Source organism: Diadema antillarum, unplaced genomic scaffold (genome assembly GCF_040938485.1).
Source record: "Diadema antillarum isolate AM-2024a unplaced genomic scaffold, OU_Dant_1.0 seq00000225_RagTag, whole genome shotgun sequence".
NCBI lineage: Eukaryota > Metazoa > Echinodermata > Echinoidea > Diadematoida > Diadematidae > Diadema > Diadema antillarum.
In genome coordinates this window covers 613,787-631,340 of record NW_027271277.1, presented here as the reverse complement: position 1 = coordinate 631,340, position 17,554 = coordinate 613,787, and the positions used below count along the sequence as shown (strand labels likewise).

General features: G+C 39.9%; 1 protein-coding gene across 1 annotated transcript in view; it reads left to right on the top strand.

The window, feature by feature from the left end:
- LOC139729206 (melatonin receptor type 1A-like) overlaps positions 1-14,572 on the top strand; it is a 43,335-nt gene extending 28,763 nt beyond the window's left edge. Inside the window, exons 2-3 of the mRNA XM_071640134.1 lie at positions 13,157-13,509; positions 14,151-14,572. Coding sequence (XP_071496235.1) covers positions 13,157-13,509; positions 14,151-14,572 — 775 coding nt within the window. The remainder of the gene's footprint in view (positions 1-13,156; positions 13,510-14,150) is intronic.
- Positions 14,573-17,554: the final 2,982 nt, after the last annotated feature.

Here is a 17,554-nt window from a genome sequence, read left to right as displayed (position 1 = left end):
TGCGCCTGACAATACCTCATCCACTTTCTCCTGTGCTCTGCTCGTCTCGTTTTTCAAGAGGATCTTTCAGTGGTTAAAAGGGAGCGGGGGTGGCTATCAGTGGTACAGTCTCGTCACCAACCACATGCGACAAAATACTCCTTGCATTCCCTATAAAGTGTTGGAAAAAAGAGGAAGTCACAGTTGGAAGGCACTAGTCAACGTCTCCTTTTGAAAGCTGGACATTGAAAAATCTTTGGACACCAAGAAAAGAAAAAGACAATGCTTTTTTTTTCTTATGCGATCAAATAAGCAGAAATCTCACAACATAATTAGTTAAGGAGGTAAAGTTTGCACTGAGAAATCCATCAGAAGGGAAATCGGAAACAATATGGTTGTTTCTATATAACATTCCACCAATATTTACCGTCAAATCTGTTCCATCGTAAAATCATATTGTAAGTGTAAGAATCATTAATCGTAAGTTATAGTCCAGGCTAGGCTCCATAGAAAGTGCACCTAACCTTGTTTTTTTTTATATATACAATGTTTTTTGGTGGTTTCTTGTCAATTCGAGGGTGCTGATTCCAAATCCGATTGATGCCACTCGCGTAACCTTGAGCATTTTCGGCAAAATGCAAAAATCCAAAATGGCCGCCAGATATGCTAATTTGGCCATCTTAATCCCAGTTATGTCAATTTTATGACCAATCATTCCATCAAAGTTGTTTAAATTTTTGTTCCTTGAGTAATTCTACATACACATGCAAGAAATTTTTCTTTTGAAGAGGTGTATTTAGTATTTTAAGCTTATTTTCAATTCAAAATGGCCGCCACTCCTATACTCATGTACTATATGAATGGCAAAACACGTGCATAGAAATAGAAGACGAATTTTCAGTCACATACCTACGCTTTTATCAAGTTTTGCATGTGCAATGCAAATCTGATGAGTGCCACTAGCAAAACAAGCAAATAAACAAGCAAACAAACAGAAAATTTATTGTTTTTAGGCTTATTATTATCCTTCTTAATACAAAACTTCAAAATGGATGCCACTCATATACCCCATCACAATTATGGACGGCAAAGTGTGCATGGAAATAAACAAATTTTCTTCTTTTTTTTCTGTCACTCAGGTACACTGTTTATCAATTTGTGTGCTGATTATAAATCAGAAGGTTGTTCCTAACAAAAGCTGTTTTGTTTTTTGATGCAAACACCCAAATTTACTCCCTCAATCTCAATTTTCCCCTAGGAATTGGAAAAATCCACCAAAACTTGAATTGATGTCAACGTCAAGATCGTTTATCAGGAATTATTAGATATGAACATTTGACACTTACTTGCCTTGAGATGTTCAACATCATAATATTCACTCTACTTTACTTAATGAAAAGGCTAAATCCTAGATGATGACACAAATGAAATTCCCAATTAACTGTCCTGTTCTTCTAAAAGCGATATTATACAAACTTTTCAGTCCCCTCATCCGAGAAAGAACATGAGGCAGGGGAAATTGGAAAAAAGGGACCACCTCACTTCCTGTCGTCAAATCGCTGAAGTGAAAACAATGGCCCAAAGTTTTTCATGTTAACCCATATGAATTATGTATGGTAGATGAATTTTACCACCAGTTTTTTTCGGAGTGAATGTGTTTGCGTATAATATGATGTCAACGGAGACTCTGAGATATGTACAGTGCTGCCTCATTCTGAAAGCAGTGCTATAACATCTTCACACGGGGTCATCCCACAAGACCGACACTCACGAGTCATACAGCCTACGAGTTCGACATTGAAAACAGGTCCCTGAGTCATACAGCTCACGAGTCATACAGTCCATATGTTCGACATTAGGCAAATAAAGCCCATGAGTTCGACAATCGGCAAAAACAGCCCACGAGTTCGACAGACTCAACATGGGGCTTAATGTGTCGGTCTCGTGGGCCTTGTTGGCTTAGTGTCGAACTCATGGGCTGTATGACTCGTGAGCTGTATAACTCATGGGTTATATTACTCGTGAGCTGTATGACTCGTGGGTGTCGGTCTCGTGACGTGCACCCCTTCACACTGCTTGTCTTTAATCTACAGCACTTGCAGATTCAGGATTGCTCTAGGTAACCAGACCAACTGTGTTAGGACTCTGAATGATGGCCTCCTCAAGGTGGCTGTAAACTAACTCCACTAGAGCTCTTCTTAACATACATGGTGACATAACATTCACTTCGCGTAGGAAGTTTGCACATGATCTTGCCTTCACGTTTCATAGAAAGTCCTTGGATGACATGAGCTGAGTACTGACCTATCTCAAGACAATAGAGGAGTACTTCACCTTCCGGAGACTTTGCCCCAACCTTTATGAGATTATCATCAGACCCATGCCTTCCATCTTAGTAACCATCTTGCCAACGCTATGTTCAAGGTAGCCCTCTGTGGCAAGCCTTCCAAGCATAGGCTAAGGAAGTACACCCTCCTTCAATGGCACTCGATCACTCTCCCTCACGCTGGAAGGAAAGGATGGCAAGTGTCACCAGTGCCGTCAACGCATACCCTGACCTTCCAAACACGATAGCATGGGGGTATTTCATGAAGCGTTTTGTCTGACAAAGTTGCTCTCAGCCAATCAGATGCAAGGATTTTAGTAGCTTATAACAGTTTGTCAATAAGAAAAGATCTTACAAAACGCTTCATGAAAGGCCCCCTTGAACAACCTGCCATCAATGCGTCTGAAATCCCACAAGCCTAGATTTCCCTCCCGTAACTTGAAAGCTTTGACCCCAAAACAGGGTGGTGCAGATGCTGGTCTGATGTAATCTCTGATACCACCCAAGTTACCTACAACACTGTCTCTGGCCTGGCAACAAAGCCATAGGGCTTCAATGGGTGGTGATCAAGCAAATCTTTATGTCTTCATTCTGTTTCTATGGCAAATAATCGCCCTCTGACCCCTTAGGAAGTGCTGAACATATCATAAGATGTGGTTGCCTAGATTTCCCTCCCGTAACTTGAAAGCTTTGACCCCAAAAAAGGGTGGTGCAGATGCTGGTCTGATGTAATCTCTGATACCACCCAAGTTACCTACAACACTGTCTCTGGCCTGGCAACAAAGCCATAGGGCTTCAATGGGTGGTGATCAAGCAAATCTTTATGTCTTCATTCTGTTTCTATGGCAAATAATCGCCCTCTGACCCCTTAGGAAGTGCTGAACATATCATAAGATGTGGTTGCAATTAAAGAAATTGCAGGACTAATAAGCATCTTTAGCCTGAGAATTCTGCAAATTTGGGGCTGATGTCGCCTGCTGCCAAACATCCAATCAAAGGGTTCTTTAAAGACAATAAAATGACAGTTTTAGTTTTAAGACAAGACTGACTGAAATCATGATGTCAAAGTGTATATTATCAACACCTGGGAACTGTGAGAGAACTGAAAGAGGTATCTCACATTGCTCCTCGATTGATGTTCAATGAATATTTTGTACGGTATTGCGTTTGGACAGTTTCGTTTATGCCTTCACCAGTTTTTGTTTGTTTTACTTCAATAAGAAAATCAAGTTTGCTCGATGATATCAAGGCGGTACTTCTAAATTATATCATATCAAAGCGATGGAGGTTATGATCCATTTCAAACTCGCCTCAGGACTCCTCCCTCCCCAACTCCTTGCTGGAAAAAAAAAAATCTACAATGTAAAGGGTATTTAGAGGTGTCATTAATGTCCGATGTGTTTTTGTCTGAAACCATGTATCTCTGCACTTACTGTACAGGATTTTTCTGTACTTTGTTAATATGGTTTTAGGGGAATGCATATAAGAAGCTTTGCTTTCTAGCTTCCCCTCCATTTTCAACATTATTTGATAAATGCCGTGTATCTAGGCTTTTTAATATATTGTGTTAGTATACCAGGGAGGTGAGACACCTCCCTGGTTAGTATTACATTTTTATATTCAACCTGCATGTCGAATATGATGGTATATTGATTTCTTGCGAGACGTTTAGTGAACTTATATTCGTTGTTGAGATAAAATGAAATATATAAGAAATTGTGTTAAACATCGTAAGGTTTATGAATATTAAATGCTCAAATATACATGTAGGCCCTCTATATTGTAAGTGACACCCAACATATTTGTATTGCACATGCAACACTTTATGATAGCGTAGGTACGGGACTGCAAATACAGTAATTTTGTTCTATATGACTGTCCATGTATATGTTTTGTCATTCATATAGTACATAAGCATAGGAATGGCGGCCATTTTGAATAAAAAATGATCCTTAAATACTAAATGAACCTATATGAAATGAAAATTCTCTTGCAAATGCAGATTGAGTAACTCTAGGAACAGAAATGTACAAAGTTTGGAGGAATAATTGGTCATATAATGCACATTTTTGTGTTTATCATGGCCGAATTAGCATATCTGGCGGCCATTTTGGATTTCTGCATTTTGCCGAAAATGCTCAAGGTTACGCGAGTGGCATCAATCGGATTTGGAATCAGCACCCTCGAATTGACAAGAAACCGTCAAAAAACATTGTATATATCAAAAAACAAGGTTGGGTGCCTTCTAGCCTGGACTATTAAGGTGAGTTGGCTCAGTCGGAAGCACGTCTGCCTCACGATCACGCGGCCCGGGTTCGAACCCGAGTCTGGACTGAGCAATGTTGTGTTTCGCAAAGAGCAGGGTGTTTAACCCGGTGAAGTGGTCCCATCTCACATCCGTAACTGGACCCCATGGAAGGCCAGCTTAACGTAGCTGAATATGGGCTATCCAGCCATCTTCTCAGATGGAAAATGAACAGACAGACAGACAGACAGACAGACAGGTCATCATTCTCTTTTTATAACTAATGCAGGATTCGACAACAAGCAGTACGAATGGTACTTGGCAGCATACAAGGTTTTAGGTTTGTTTTCGTTCTATTTTCTATTCTATTTGACTTTTAGATTTTACTCTAAAAAAAAACGAGCTTTAGCTTTGTACACGCAACTTTAACTGAAAGCTAATCTTTGTTGCTAATCTTTGTGAGTCCTCTCAGCTTGTATCAAACTTTTGCTAGCAATTCTTAAATCTTCTAAATGATATAGACTTGATCCTTGAAGAGCAAAGAGAGAGAGAGAGAGAGAGAGAGAGGGAGGGAGGGAGAGAGAGAGAATAATTATACCTTGAAAATTAATATCCATACATATTATAACCGCCGGGGAGTTCTATCTAGATATATATCGAAATGATCAATGTACTATGTATTCTCCATAATGCTTATGAAAAAACCGTCAATTGGGCATTGAAGCACTGGACTTGTGAGATGCGGTACACGTCAACTATAGACAGCTTTTAGCTCTTTCAACCAATTCGCTCGTCACTTCTCTATTTGCGATTAATCACAAGATAGTGTTGTACCACAACAAATTGACAGCCCATTTTACGAATCCTGGTATAAACAAGAAGTATATGTCGACAGCAGGAAAACAAGGCATTAAGTGATTACCTCTAAAAGCAGCGCGTCCCCGTTCTTTACCGCTTTCTAGCATTCTTTCACGTACTCTACCCCCCCCCCCGTTTTTCGTCCATTTTTTCTAAAATCATTTTTGCTCTTCCTGACATTTCTCGAAATGCAGGAGATTGTGATTTTGAAATCAATTAACACCGAGGCACTGTTCAAATGTATTACAGGATCACTCTTGAAAAACAAATTTGCCATCTTGGAAGATTCAATCAACATCAACATCTTCTGTTTTGCTCGAGGACTAATCTACATGTCTGATAGCCTCGATTAAATCGATTTGTTGATGTGAGGGGAATCTAGACTTTGTTAGGGTAGCACGAAAATAAAAATATTCAAAATGGAAAAAAAATACAAATATGCCACCTTACGCTGTCTTCATCCACAATACAACAAACAACTGTTCCACCTATAGTATAACAAGCTTAACATCGAAGTAAACACTCTACATATTTTGCAGATACTCGTTAATCAACTCCTGCCAAATAAGCAGTGATAATAGTTATAAAAGCAATGATTTTTTTAACGACGAACTCAATCGGCGAATTAGCAGCAAGGTAGGCTAAAAGGGAAAGCTTATAATGATGGAAAAAATGAAGAGCAATTAAGCGTAGCTGATGATGATATAAACGATGGAATAAATGTATTATACAGAGTTACAGAGTAAGAGGATTACAAACCGGCAAAAGTTGCGAGTGTCAACGAGTTAGGCACTTTAGAATTTTTCATGAAATTTCCTCCTGTTTACTTCAAACATTTGGTTAATTTGGAGTATATCAACTTCCTCTTTAAGAATTTTCTAGAAAGAATACACGAATAATTATGTATACATATCGCCAAAAATGTCTCTAGATGATGGCAATTAATTAGAATTCAGATCCAAATAGTTTATATCATATTTTCTTTCCCTCTTTAGTAATGAAATTACGCATAAAAGTATAAAATTGTAGTATATCGTGAATAAACGTCAGGTTCGATACCCACTACTTCCTTTTCCCGACATGTCTGTTATAATACAAATAAGCAGTTGCAATCTTACAAATACATTTTCACAAAGGGAGACAACTGATTAAAATCTTTCATGGCACATCTTTACCCTTCTACTTTAATCATCCTTAGATTTCGTATATTTCATATATTATTCTCTTTTTAGAAAAAAAAAAAGACTTACTGGCGATCAGAATCGAGAGCATGAGAAAATAGAACGAACACACAAACACAGTTCATCCTGTTTTTAATGAATTGATTTTTTTTTTCAGCATAAACGCCCCCACAGTCTCCATTTCGAGGAACACCTCCCAGCATTATTTCTGATACAACGTATTCCACATGCCAGCTACCAGTAGTCATACACCCAATCATTCAAATGGTTCATAGAGTTCCCAGGTGTGATGTCATGGTCATTTATCGCTATGGAAACTATAGTCTTCAACAACCTCATCTGGCCCGAGTGTTTATACTCGGGCCTGCTCGGTTCCATCCCAAGCTATAAGAAAAGACTTTATGTGACATCATCATTTTGGAACTGTATGGGTCAGATTGAAAGTCAGATTCAACGCAGTAAGTACAACCCTGTTAAGAAACAAAACAAAACAAAGCAACACAATATCAAGGAAGTGGGAAAGCTTTAGACAGAACTCTACGCAAGTGGTCAACAAAGGCTTAAATCACATCATTGCGCGTATACTTTATGGGCACCAAATCTATTGCCCCATCACGGCGTGCGACAACACTCCCCGTTGATTACTCCTATTTCCAGAGGCTATATTCCCCCTGATCAAGAAAACAATCCATATTTCTAAAGCATAATGACAGCCACTCTTACAATAACAGATTTATCTTTTACGGTCACATTTGCAAAGAGCGCATTTAGAAAGTACTCATGTATGAGCAATCCTTGCTAAGCATATAAATCCGAACAAAGCATGGAAAATGAAGTCACCCAACCATCATCAATTCCAGATTTTAGCAAACCCTGTCGATCAGTGCCTTCATTTCGCCGTGATTCGCAGGCAATGTTTTTATTCATAATCAAAAAAAAAAAATCTGATGTCACGTTATGAATAAATGTTTGTCTTGCCAGGGAGGTGCCATCTCCCTGGTCTTGCCTCCCATTTTGTGTAGCTTTTTGCCTAGCTAAGACTTTAAATACCCATTCCTATAACCTTTAGTCTGAGTAGACAGAATCACAATAATAATTTCCTTCTCTGAAGCAGATTCAGGACAGGAGGGATAATTCCCTCACAGCAAGTATAGGCGGATGATATGCGTCTTGATAAATCAGCCCCCAGTACAAAATTCACTAATGGGAGAAAATATGGAAAGGGTTCTTAACGGGATTTGCAAGGGGCTTTCAAAAGTCTCGTGATCAAACGCAAAAATTGAATTTGATGCAACGAGTCGTTGCAATGGCTTTATTTGTCACTTTATTCATGGACAAAAACATATGCCGTTGTTGTTTAAGATCTGATACTCCAAAGAAGACACCTTCCTGTTTTTCATGTATTCCTGGAATACTGAAAGGGTAAATTACATCACTCAAAAGTTTTTAGAAATGTCCATAATCCTTAAGAAAGAATCCAAATAATATATCTTCTCTCCGGAATAATTTTAAAATCAGAGAATGATTCATTTTCAATTTGTTTTATTTAAATTATCACGGCAAATCTGCAACGTTCGTCGAAATATAAGAATACTTAAAAGAAATATATATTTGTGTGTACACTAACATTAATTCACCGTATCCTGCATAAGGTGCAGGTACAAGACCGTCATCAATAAGCAGTTTACTTGACTGGGGTTACGGCTTCTAGGGATGGTATAATTTACCTTTTGCAGATAAAACAATAACCCAGCATTAGTGCTTCAAAATAGTTCTAAAAAGTGAGCTACGGATAGAAACAACCAATGTAAAAATTTGAACCATCAATCGATGTTAAGTATTGTTAAATATACAAAATATGAACAATAGTTATAATAAATATGTTTCCAGACTAAACCGTCTACAGTTATGGTTTAATGAGAAAAACAGTGATATCTCCTTATATTATAGGCTTTATTGCAAAAATGTTATATGGTAGGATGTTTTGTGATACAATTGACCTATACGCATATGCATCAAAAGTGATATCTTGAACATTTTTTTAAATCACTGCTTCCAAACGTAAACAGGACCTTTAAGCCGAGGAGGACACAAAGGGAATGTAACATGACAGAGAAGAATGTGAGGGGATGTAAAAGGAAAATATAATGCTTGGGGGAAGTTGAGAGAAGAGAAGGGATAGTAACAGTGTTGACTAGTTTGGAGCTATATCATAATCATGTACAAATCAGACTTTTTTTTCAAAATTTTTGTAGCCCTCCATGGAGTATTTCATTGTCTCAATGTCAACATAATACAACTCAAAATATTTAACCATAATCTCGGGTTTCTGTCCTTAACATTTCTCTCATTAACATTAATGAGAGAAATGTTTTTTTTAAGACTTTGTTAATGACTGTACTTACAAAGGGTTTCCTGGTTGTGTATATTGCAACATGTGTCCTCGTGACGTGAATTCAGATCACATTGCAACGATGACGGGGAACAGGAGAGGCTGTAGTTCCTGAAATACTAACCAAAGTAACTGTAACATATTCATATACAAGCCATACGAGAGGGTTAGGAGGAGATGACATATACCAAATTGCAATTATAACTATTTTGCTTTCGCAGATAATCAAAAATTTCATAACTTCTTATATTTAGATTAGTATTAATGGAGCGTTAATGTTTTGCCTCTTTGACTTTATCCCCTATACTACAGTCATCTTCAACATGTTCAAGTCAGAGTCCCCTAAATGGTTTAAAAGATTTCTCAGACTGGTGATGTTCAACACATGATTGCTCCGTATTCTCTCAGAACATTACCATCAGTTAAAATTGAAAAGTTAAATCAAATCATGATTCTGCCTTGGTTTTCGTAAGAATATAATTTTAATCATTGTCCCTGACCTTGTGGAAAGGGTTATCACTACCAATTTATTTACCCCCCCCCCCCCAAAAAAAAAAAAAGAGAGAGAGAGAGAGAGAGAGAGAGAGAGAAATATCTGGTTTGGCAGCTGTTTGGTATATAAATCGAAGTGTACGCGTGAAAATCAAAACATATTATGTGAGAAAAAAAAAGACTTTAGTGAAAACACTGTTGAGGAAGTAAAACAAGGAAAAGGCAAATTAGTGGTTAAAATAATTTCCACATTATATTTGTATACTTTGTTTGCTATTTGATACTTTGTTTTTGAACAGTCATGTGTAAACTATCAATACCGTTTCACTAAAACTATGTACTTTATCTCGTACATGTATTACTTCTTTGACCAAATTGTATTTTTCCGTAAAAATTTAGAAATGCAAAATTGATTGCAAAACAGTTTCATTGTGACGCCCTGTAGCACTGGTAATGTGCAACTCAGAGAAGAGAATTTTGGGAATCTGAAGAATACAATAAAGCGAAACTGCTACAATGAAATGCAATATGAATACATGTAATCTGCTCGCTTTCATCTTCTTCTGCTTCTCATTCAAATTATATACTGCTTCTATTTTGTATCATAGATTTTCTTTCAAATAACCTATAAGTTGCCATGTATTTAGTTAGTTTGGCAGAAAATGCGAGGTGAAAGGTTAGGATCAAATTAGGCACACGCACATCAATCCTTAACTGTCATTACTGGCGAAACGAGTCCCTTAGCATTATGACTGAAATTACAGAGAGAGTATATAGACTTGTCAGTTACCACGGGTAATCACCAATGTGACCTCACACCTCATCTACCTCTATTTGTCCTATGCATCGTTTTGTTTTCTCGCATCAGTCCAAGTCGAATGAAACTCCTGACTTCACGTAATTCGCTGCTTGTGGGACGTATACTGTTATACCGGACGAGAATTAAAATCCATATTCCCTTTGACGGGTCAATTTACATCAAGACTCGATGAAGCCCCCAAGCAGCACAATAAATGAACGTGGTACGTGTTTCACCCATGGGGCTTAATCTTGGCGCACTTTAAAACAAACAGAGGACAAGACGTATCTCCCTATCCATTTTTACGTGGACAGTTCTCTGCAGGAGTACAAACGACCATGTTGTATCCCCCCCCCCCCCCTCATGGACAAAGACAAAAAGTTTATCAAAACTATCATGACTATTACCAGATTTTTTTTTTTTTTTGCGCTAACCGTATACCATGGCTTAAACCTTAGGTAAATATCTATATTTAGCATAGTTTTCATTTCACAACCCTGCTGATTAACTATCTTTCATGGTTTAACAGTTGCCATCAGTATGTAGACTGCCACTGTGTAAATGACTTTTTTACGTCCATGCATCAATTAAGAATTTTAATCTGAATCTAATAATTTTTTGTAACAAGATTGTGTCCCTGAATATCAAGTAAAGTGTCTTCAAGGCTTTCTCGCAGTGACAAACTCAGTAAGTCTTGCTGAGCAATGTTGTGTGTAATCATACCGTCCAGACAGACATGTAGTATGAGACAAAACACTTTGTCTCTCGGATAGGACATAAAATGGAGGTCTCGTGTGTGAGAGAGTCACAACTCATGCACGTAAAAGATCCCGCTTCATTCATTCATCGCAAAGAACAGGGTGCATAACCTGGTTAAGTGGCCCGCCCGAACTACAAACAACTGGACCTTATCTAAGACCAACTAGTACAGCTGAGTATGGGCTATCCAGTCATTTTGTCCAATGGAAAATGTAACATGGAAACAAATAAACAAATAAACTTTTTTTTTTCTGTGAAGATAGAATTTCATGTGGAGACATTCGAGGGATTTGTCTGCGGCAGGATGGAGACTAAATAATGAGTTTGACATATCCCACGCTATTATACTAATGATGCACAGGATAGAGTGTGTTAGTGAAGGTGCGGCGCGCTCGAGAGTATTGACAATGGTGCGACATGCACGAGGCGCAGCCGAGTGCATGTTTGCAACCGTTGTCAATACTCGAGAGTGAGCCGCACCTTCACTAACGCCACGAAATAATCCTGTGCGTCATTAGTTTTATAAAATGGGTCGAAAACTAACAGCATTATTCACGTACCTTTGTGGGTCAATTACCAGTCAGCTACATGTAGCACTCGCTCAAAAGTCAAGATGTCCGAAGATGTTCGTCCCAAACATTTATGCACGTCGCACTTGGAAATCCCGCACACTCACCTAGTACTGTACGTACGTATTAGAGTATACGTACGCCACGTACTGTTATGCACAAGAAAGGCCGCCGGCTGTGTTGTGGCAGCCCGCGGCCGGCCGGCCCGAACTAGAAGTTGTTTACAGGATTGACAGCGCGTATAGTAGCGCGTGACGCACTTGTAACAACTGATTGAGTGCGCACTGCTAGTGTAAAACATTGTGACGTACGTCAGGCCAGGGAGGTGGAAGAGAGACTCTTCTTAGTGCTTACCTGAAGAAAATAATGCACGCACACGTGACTCATTTCAGCGCTTCCAATTGGCTACATTCTTGAACCCATTTTATAATCAACAATAATGCCCAACTGTTTTCGATAGGGAATACAGTGATCAGCCTAGCTAGTTGGATAGCTGTTTGTGCATCTGTCTATCTTCATTTCTTCTTTCCTTTTTCTTTCTCTGTTTCTAATCTCTGTCTGTTCCTTTACATCTTTCACTCCTTCTCTTCCATCCATCTGCTCCTCCTCTCCGCCATCACATAAATAATATTTGTGTCGTACCACACTTGAAATGAGGGCGCTGTTGTAACTCAGAGAAATAGATAACTGACTCTTGATCGAAGAGTATAGATGCTAGCGCTTCTATATATACACTCTTTGCTCTTGATCTTCGTGTTTCTGGTTCTAGTTCACTGACAGCGGTAGCGACCTCAGGTAAACCATTCTATCCTCACTGAGATGGGTTCAGGGTTTTCCAGGGTGATGTTCAAGTGAGATATTGAGTCTCTGCCACTAAAATTAAAGATCTGATAGGGTTGGGAGACCATGCAATGGGAAGTTGCCCCGACTCGGATATATTCGGAAATCCTCAAGACAAATCGTGTAAAGCTTTATGTGCTGCACACACGCAGCCGAAGAATCTCGACTGGACCTGACCGTTCCCGATCACTGATCGGTACGCTCATCGGTATATCTGATCTCTACCCGGAGAGGGTAGAAATCAGTGTTTCCGATGAGCGCATAATTTTCGAATGTACCCCGGTAGCGAATGAAGATCGATTCTTTGACACGAGCTGCCGAGAATAGCCGAAAGGTATCGAAAGTTAATGAAAGAGCTGAGAAGCTGAAATTCTGCGCGTGTTGAAATGTATACGTATAGTGAGTAGGTGTGACTCGGCTACTCGTATCAACACGATCTACAGAGACGCTTCGACATGTCCGCACATAAGTTTTTGCAGTAGTTGTCTTTTTCAACGTGTCATAACGAGTTATAACATCATCATTACTGACAATGCTACATCGAGTGGTTCTTGCGATTCCAAAGAACATTCGGGGGACGATATCATAGTGCTAAATTTGGCACTCATGTGAGAAAAATCTAACTCAACTTTCTCATCATTCGTTCAATTAAAGGTTGTCGAACTAAAGGCTTTAACGGCTGACATTATTGCGTGTCTTCTTTTTCCCTCTCCTAGCTGCTGTGGGTCGCTATGGAGCATAGCAAGCATTGGTATCAACCGTTACGTGGCGATTTGTCACCGGAACCTTTACAACCGGATCTACACTCCCCGCACGATGGTGTTCCATCTAGCCCTGATCTGGTCTATCTGCTTTCTGGCTGACATTCCCAACTTCTTCGGCATGGGCGACCACCAGTTCGACCCCGTGCTCCTCGTCTGCACCTTCGACTACCGCGAATCGTATAACTACAACATTTTCCTCTTCATCTTCGCCTTCTGTCTCCCAATGGTGTTCATTGTGTTCAGCTACTTCAAGATCTACACCTATGCACAGTCCGTATCGAAGGAGCTGCATAGGATAAGGACAGGTAATTATTTTTGTTGCTTTCTTTTCACTTTTTATATACCTATCCATTGAAAAATAAAGGTTAAAACAATGAAACCAGTATCCAAGAACGGCAACTCTCCACTAAACAAGTTGTGGTTCATTTTGGCTAAAAATAATAATCATAATTGAAAGTTCTGTTGCAACTGATTGACAAATTGCCCTACATCGACGTAAATAAGCACTGAATTGATCCGTGTCTTAGTAGTAGCCATGATAAAAGCAATCATGGGCGTACATACTCGATGATACATAATTATGACGCCTGTTCGGAGATCAGGAGGTTGTAGGCCTAGGTTGCAATGAAAACATCTCGACGGAAGAATTTCATGAATTTGAATGAAAGTTCTGTGTTTTAGAACAATTTCCAGTTCAATTTATTTGTTGTCACCAATACGGTAATTATAAAGCACTGTGAGATGTAAATGAAATATTATAATATTATAGGAAAATGCCCAGCAGACATGTCGTGATGACGCCATGCACAAGTGCCCATGGTTTATGACAAGGCAAACGATGGCACTTGGTTTTACAACGACTTCTACGAAGACGTAATTGAAATATTTGAAGTGGAGGTTGGTATCTCTTTTTATGTTCTTTTTTTTTTCGTTTGACCCTGGTCAGGGGAAGGCAATTGTAAGGCGAAGACTCACTCGAAGATTCGAACCACGGACCGACGTCTACTGCGAACCATCCTCATGCTCGTCGTCTTCTTCTGCATCATGTGGGCACCCTTCTCTCTCATCGTGGTCATCGACCGCGACAATTCCTTCTCACCGCTCGTCTTCATCCTGGCCGCCAGCCTCTCGCACACCAACTCGAGCATCAACTGGCTTCTCTACTGCGCCACCAACAAGCACTTCCGGGAAGGTTACCGTCTCTTCATCCTGACCGTGTGCTGCTGCGGCCGGCTGACCCGAGACAAGGAGTCGCTCAGGATGCGAGGGATTGGAAAGTTCCTCAGTCGACGGACCAACGAGTCGACGTCGAGAGAATCATCGCGAACCAACACGGCAATGCTCAAGAGCGTGGAAGACCATCTCTAGGCCAACCATCCATCAGAAGATAGATCGGGTAGAGCAGATGGCGTCACCTGAATCTTGCTGTCATGGCAACTTAACTTACCATGGATAAGGAGAGAGCACTAGCAGCACTTTTGCCGACAGGCACTTGCACGCTACCAACCTTATGGTGCGTTGTGATGACGTTCAACTTGACAAGCAGCTATGATAAGCAAAAATCCCATGCCAGTTTGCAGATTCCCATTACGCACAAACATTAAACATAATTTTGCACGTGATACGTTTAATACAAACGTTCATTGGCTGATTAGATTCTGTTTTGCAGGTAGATGTTTCCTCAAGGATATGCAAATTCACGTTTTATTCGTAAACACACGAGATTTGAGCAGGGTGAAGCAACTTCTTTTGCATACTTTCCTGTATCGAAATTTCGACAGAGAAGTCTGAACAGAATTATGGGTAATTTTGTACGTTAGAAAGAATAATAGGCAACACTATAGCTGTTTGTGGTATCAGCTTTTACTTTGCACTTTCATTGCACTACTTAGATTTGTTTCTTGAAGATGTGTATGTGTGTGCGTGTGTGTGCGTGTGTGTGTGTGCCTGTTCACGGGAATGAGTGTGCAACCTGTGGATGTATCCTTTTACTCTATACCTAAGTAATGAATTTTGTGTACAGTTCCCAGGGTTAACTTCTAGCGTATACTCCCTTAGTTTTTGTGGGATTTTGTGTGTGTGTGTGTTTTTTTTTTTAAGGAGTTGTAATGAGATTCTTTCTCCAGTCCAGAAGAGTCACCCATTTTATGTAGTTTACAACGACTTTGTCTTGGTGTAGTGATGTTTCAATTAATGCACGAGTGATTTTCTTCTTAGAACTGAATAACTAACTATTCGATCCATCGAGTATACTTCTTCAATGCATTTTAATATGTGAAACTCAGTATGCATATGCTGTATATTGTTGCTACGTCGGACAAGCTTCGCAGAAGCCTTCTGGTTAACAGAAGTCACGTTGTATGTCAGAAAAGTATGCATAGCATTTGAATATGTTAATGAGGCGGTCTATTTCGGTGTCCATGTTCTGGTACTGGTCAACAACCAATCAGCTTTGAGTTATATTTTAGGTTGTAACAGTAGTGACTGTAAATAGCGCCATGAACTTGATTTAGGCTACGGTCATAACCCCCAAAATCAGCCTGCGCGGCGACCGGTCGGCGAGTTTTTAGCCAATTTCGGTCGGACGCCGACCGGTGACCGATCAGGCACCACTGATTTTTAGGGCATCGGTCGGTCGCCGCTGAAGTTTTAACGCGGAGTTAAAATGTCAGCGGGGACCAACCAGTTTTCACTCGCTGCCCAAAATACGCTCGGTGTCCGAGCGGCAACCGCCGAGGTACCGACCTAATCGAGCGGTCGCCGCTGAGCGATTTAGGAAACAAAAATAATAAAGATAAAGTGACAAAAACACTGTAGGAAACCGGGGAATAGATGGGAAAGAGAACCCAGGGCAATGTGGAGGAAGCAGGGGAGGAATAGAGGCAAGGAAACCCCACCAACATGACAACATCTCAACATCTCGGCTACCAACATGAGGGACATGGAAGACAGGAACAACCCACTTTGGGGCAAAAGAGATAAAAGCTTTAGTGTCGATATGTAGACTTAAGTAATTTATAGTTTGTTTATTTTATCATTTATTAAAAGCCTATTGAATGAAGAAGTAATGAATGACAAGAAATGGGGAAATGAAAATATGAAATTAGTTAGGAATAGAAAAATACTGTAAAATATAGAAGAAGGCAAAGATATTTTGGAAAATTCTACTCTATTCTTGTTCCATCTTGAGTTTTCCTACCTTTTGTTTGATTTCCTAATTTCTAGTTATCTGTGGCTTCACATAGTTGAGATTTGGTGGTGTGCAATTTAACTCTTAAATCTTATGCCTCGAGTTTTGTCTTAATTAATCAATTAATTAATTAATTAATCATCACATCACAAATCACATAGGTACATTAATAAACCCAGGTAGCTCGTGAGAAATTTCCGGCAGAGACCGGCGGGCAGCCGCCGGTATAACGCCTACGGGACACCGATATAATAATGACCTATCGATCAACCGTCGGTCGATGGGCAATTTCGTAAAAATCGGCCATTGGCCGGTGGGAGATCGTCCAGTTGCCAATGGGGCATCGCTCGGTGACTGCTTAGTCTCTGCGCGGAGAAGATCCCCATATTTCGCAATTTTTACCTAAAATCGACCGGTGACCGACGGGAAATCGACAGGGCATCGCTCGGGCATCGCTGGGGTTTTATAGCCTGCTCGACATCTCCAAAAACTGCTGGGCGGTGCCCAAATTTAAGCGGCGACCGAGCAGGCTACAAATCGGTCGGTCGGCGCTCTGAGTTGTGACCGTAGCCTATGATCTTTATAGGAATAGAGATCGGAGATTCAAATCTGATTAACGCATGGTTATTATTATTGCAAATAGTTTGTACATTGGCATTCATGTCTTTATGACTGCAATATGATCATTTGAGTTTAGAAAATGACGTATGAAAAATTCTCTGCAACTAATTCTAGATATTGTTTCACCTGGCTAAACACTGCTGAATAGTTTTCACAAGCAGAGGGGACAAAATCTGCCACAGTTACAAATCAACCATGTAATGTACAAACTTAACGGCTGCCAGATTTGTGATTGTCTGGAATAATTATCGGTCGCTGAGTTCCGTTGTCACGTATTTGTGCAGACGATGTGTCCTGTGTTCATTCGTCTGCAAAGATTATCTGAGACAGTCAAATGAATCCACCACGGATGAATACTGCCAAATAAGTCTCACTTTGGCTTGCCATACAATTTTCATAGAAGATTTGTTTCCAGTTGACTTCCGGGAAAGACATTTCGTCTTCGTGGAGGATTAGCGTGCCTGGCTGGCAAGATTAATGAGTTTTCTCGTCGTTGAGATGAATGTAAGTATCCATTGCAGAGCGCGTAGAAAAAAAGC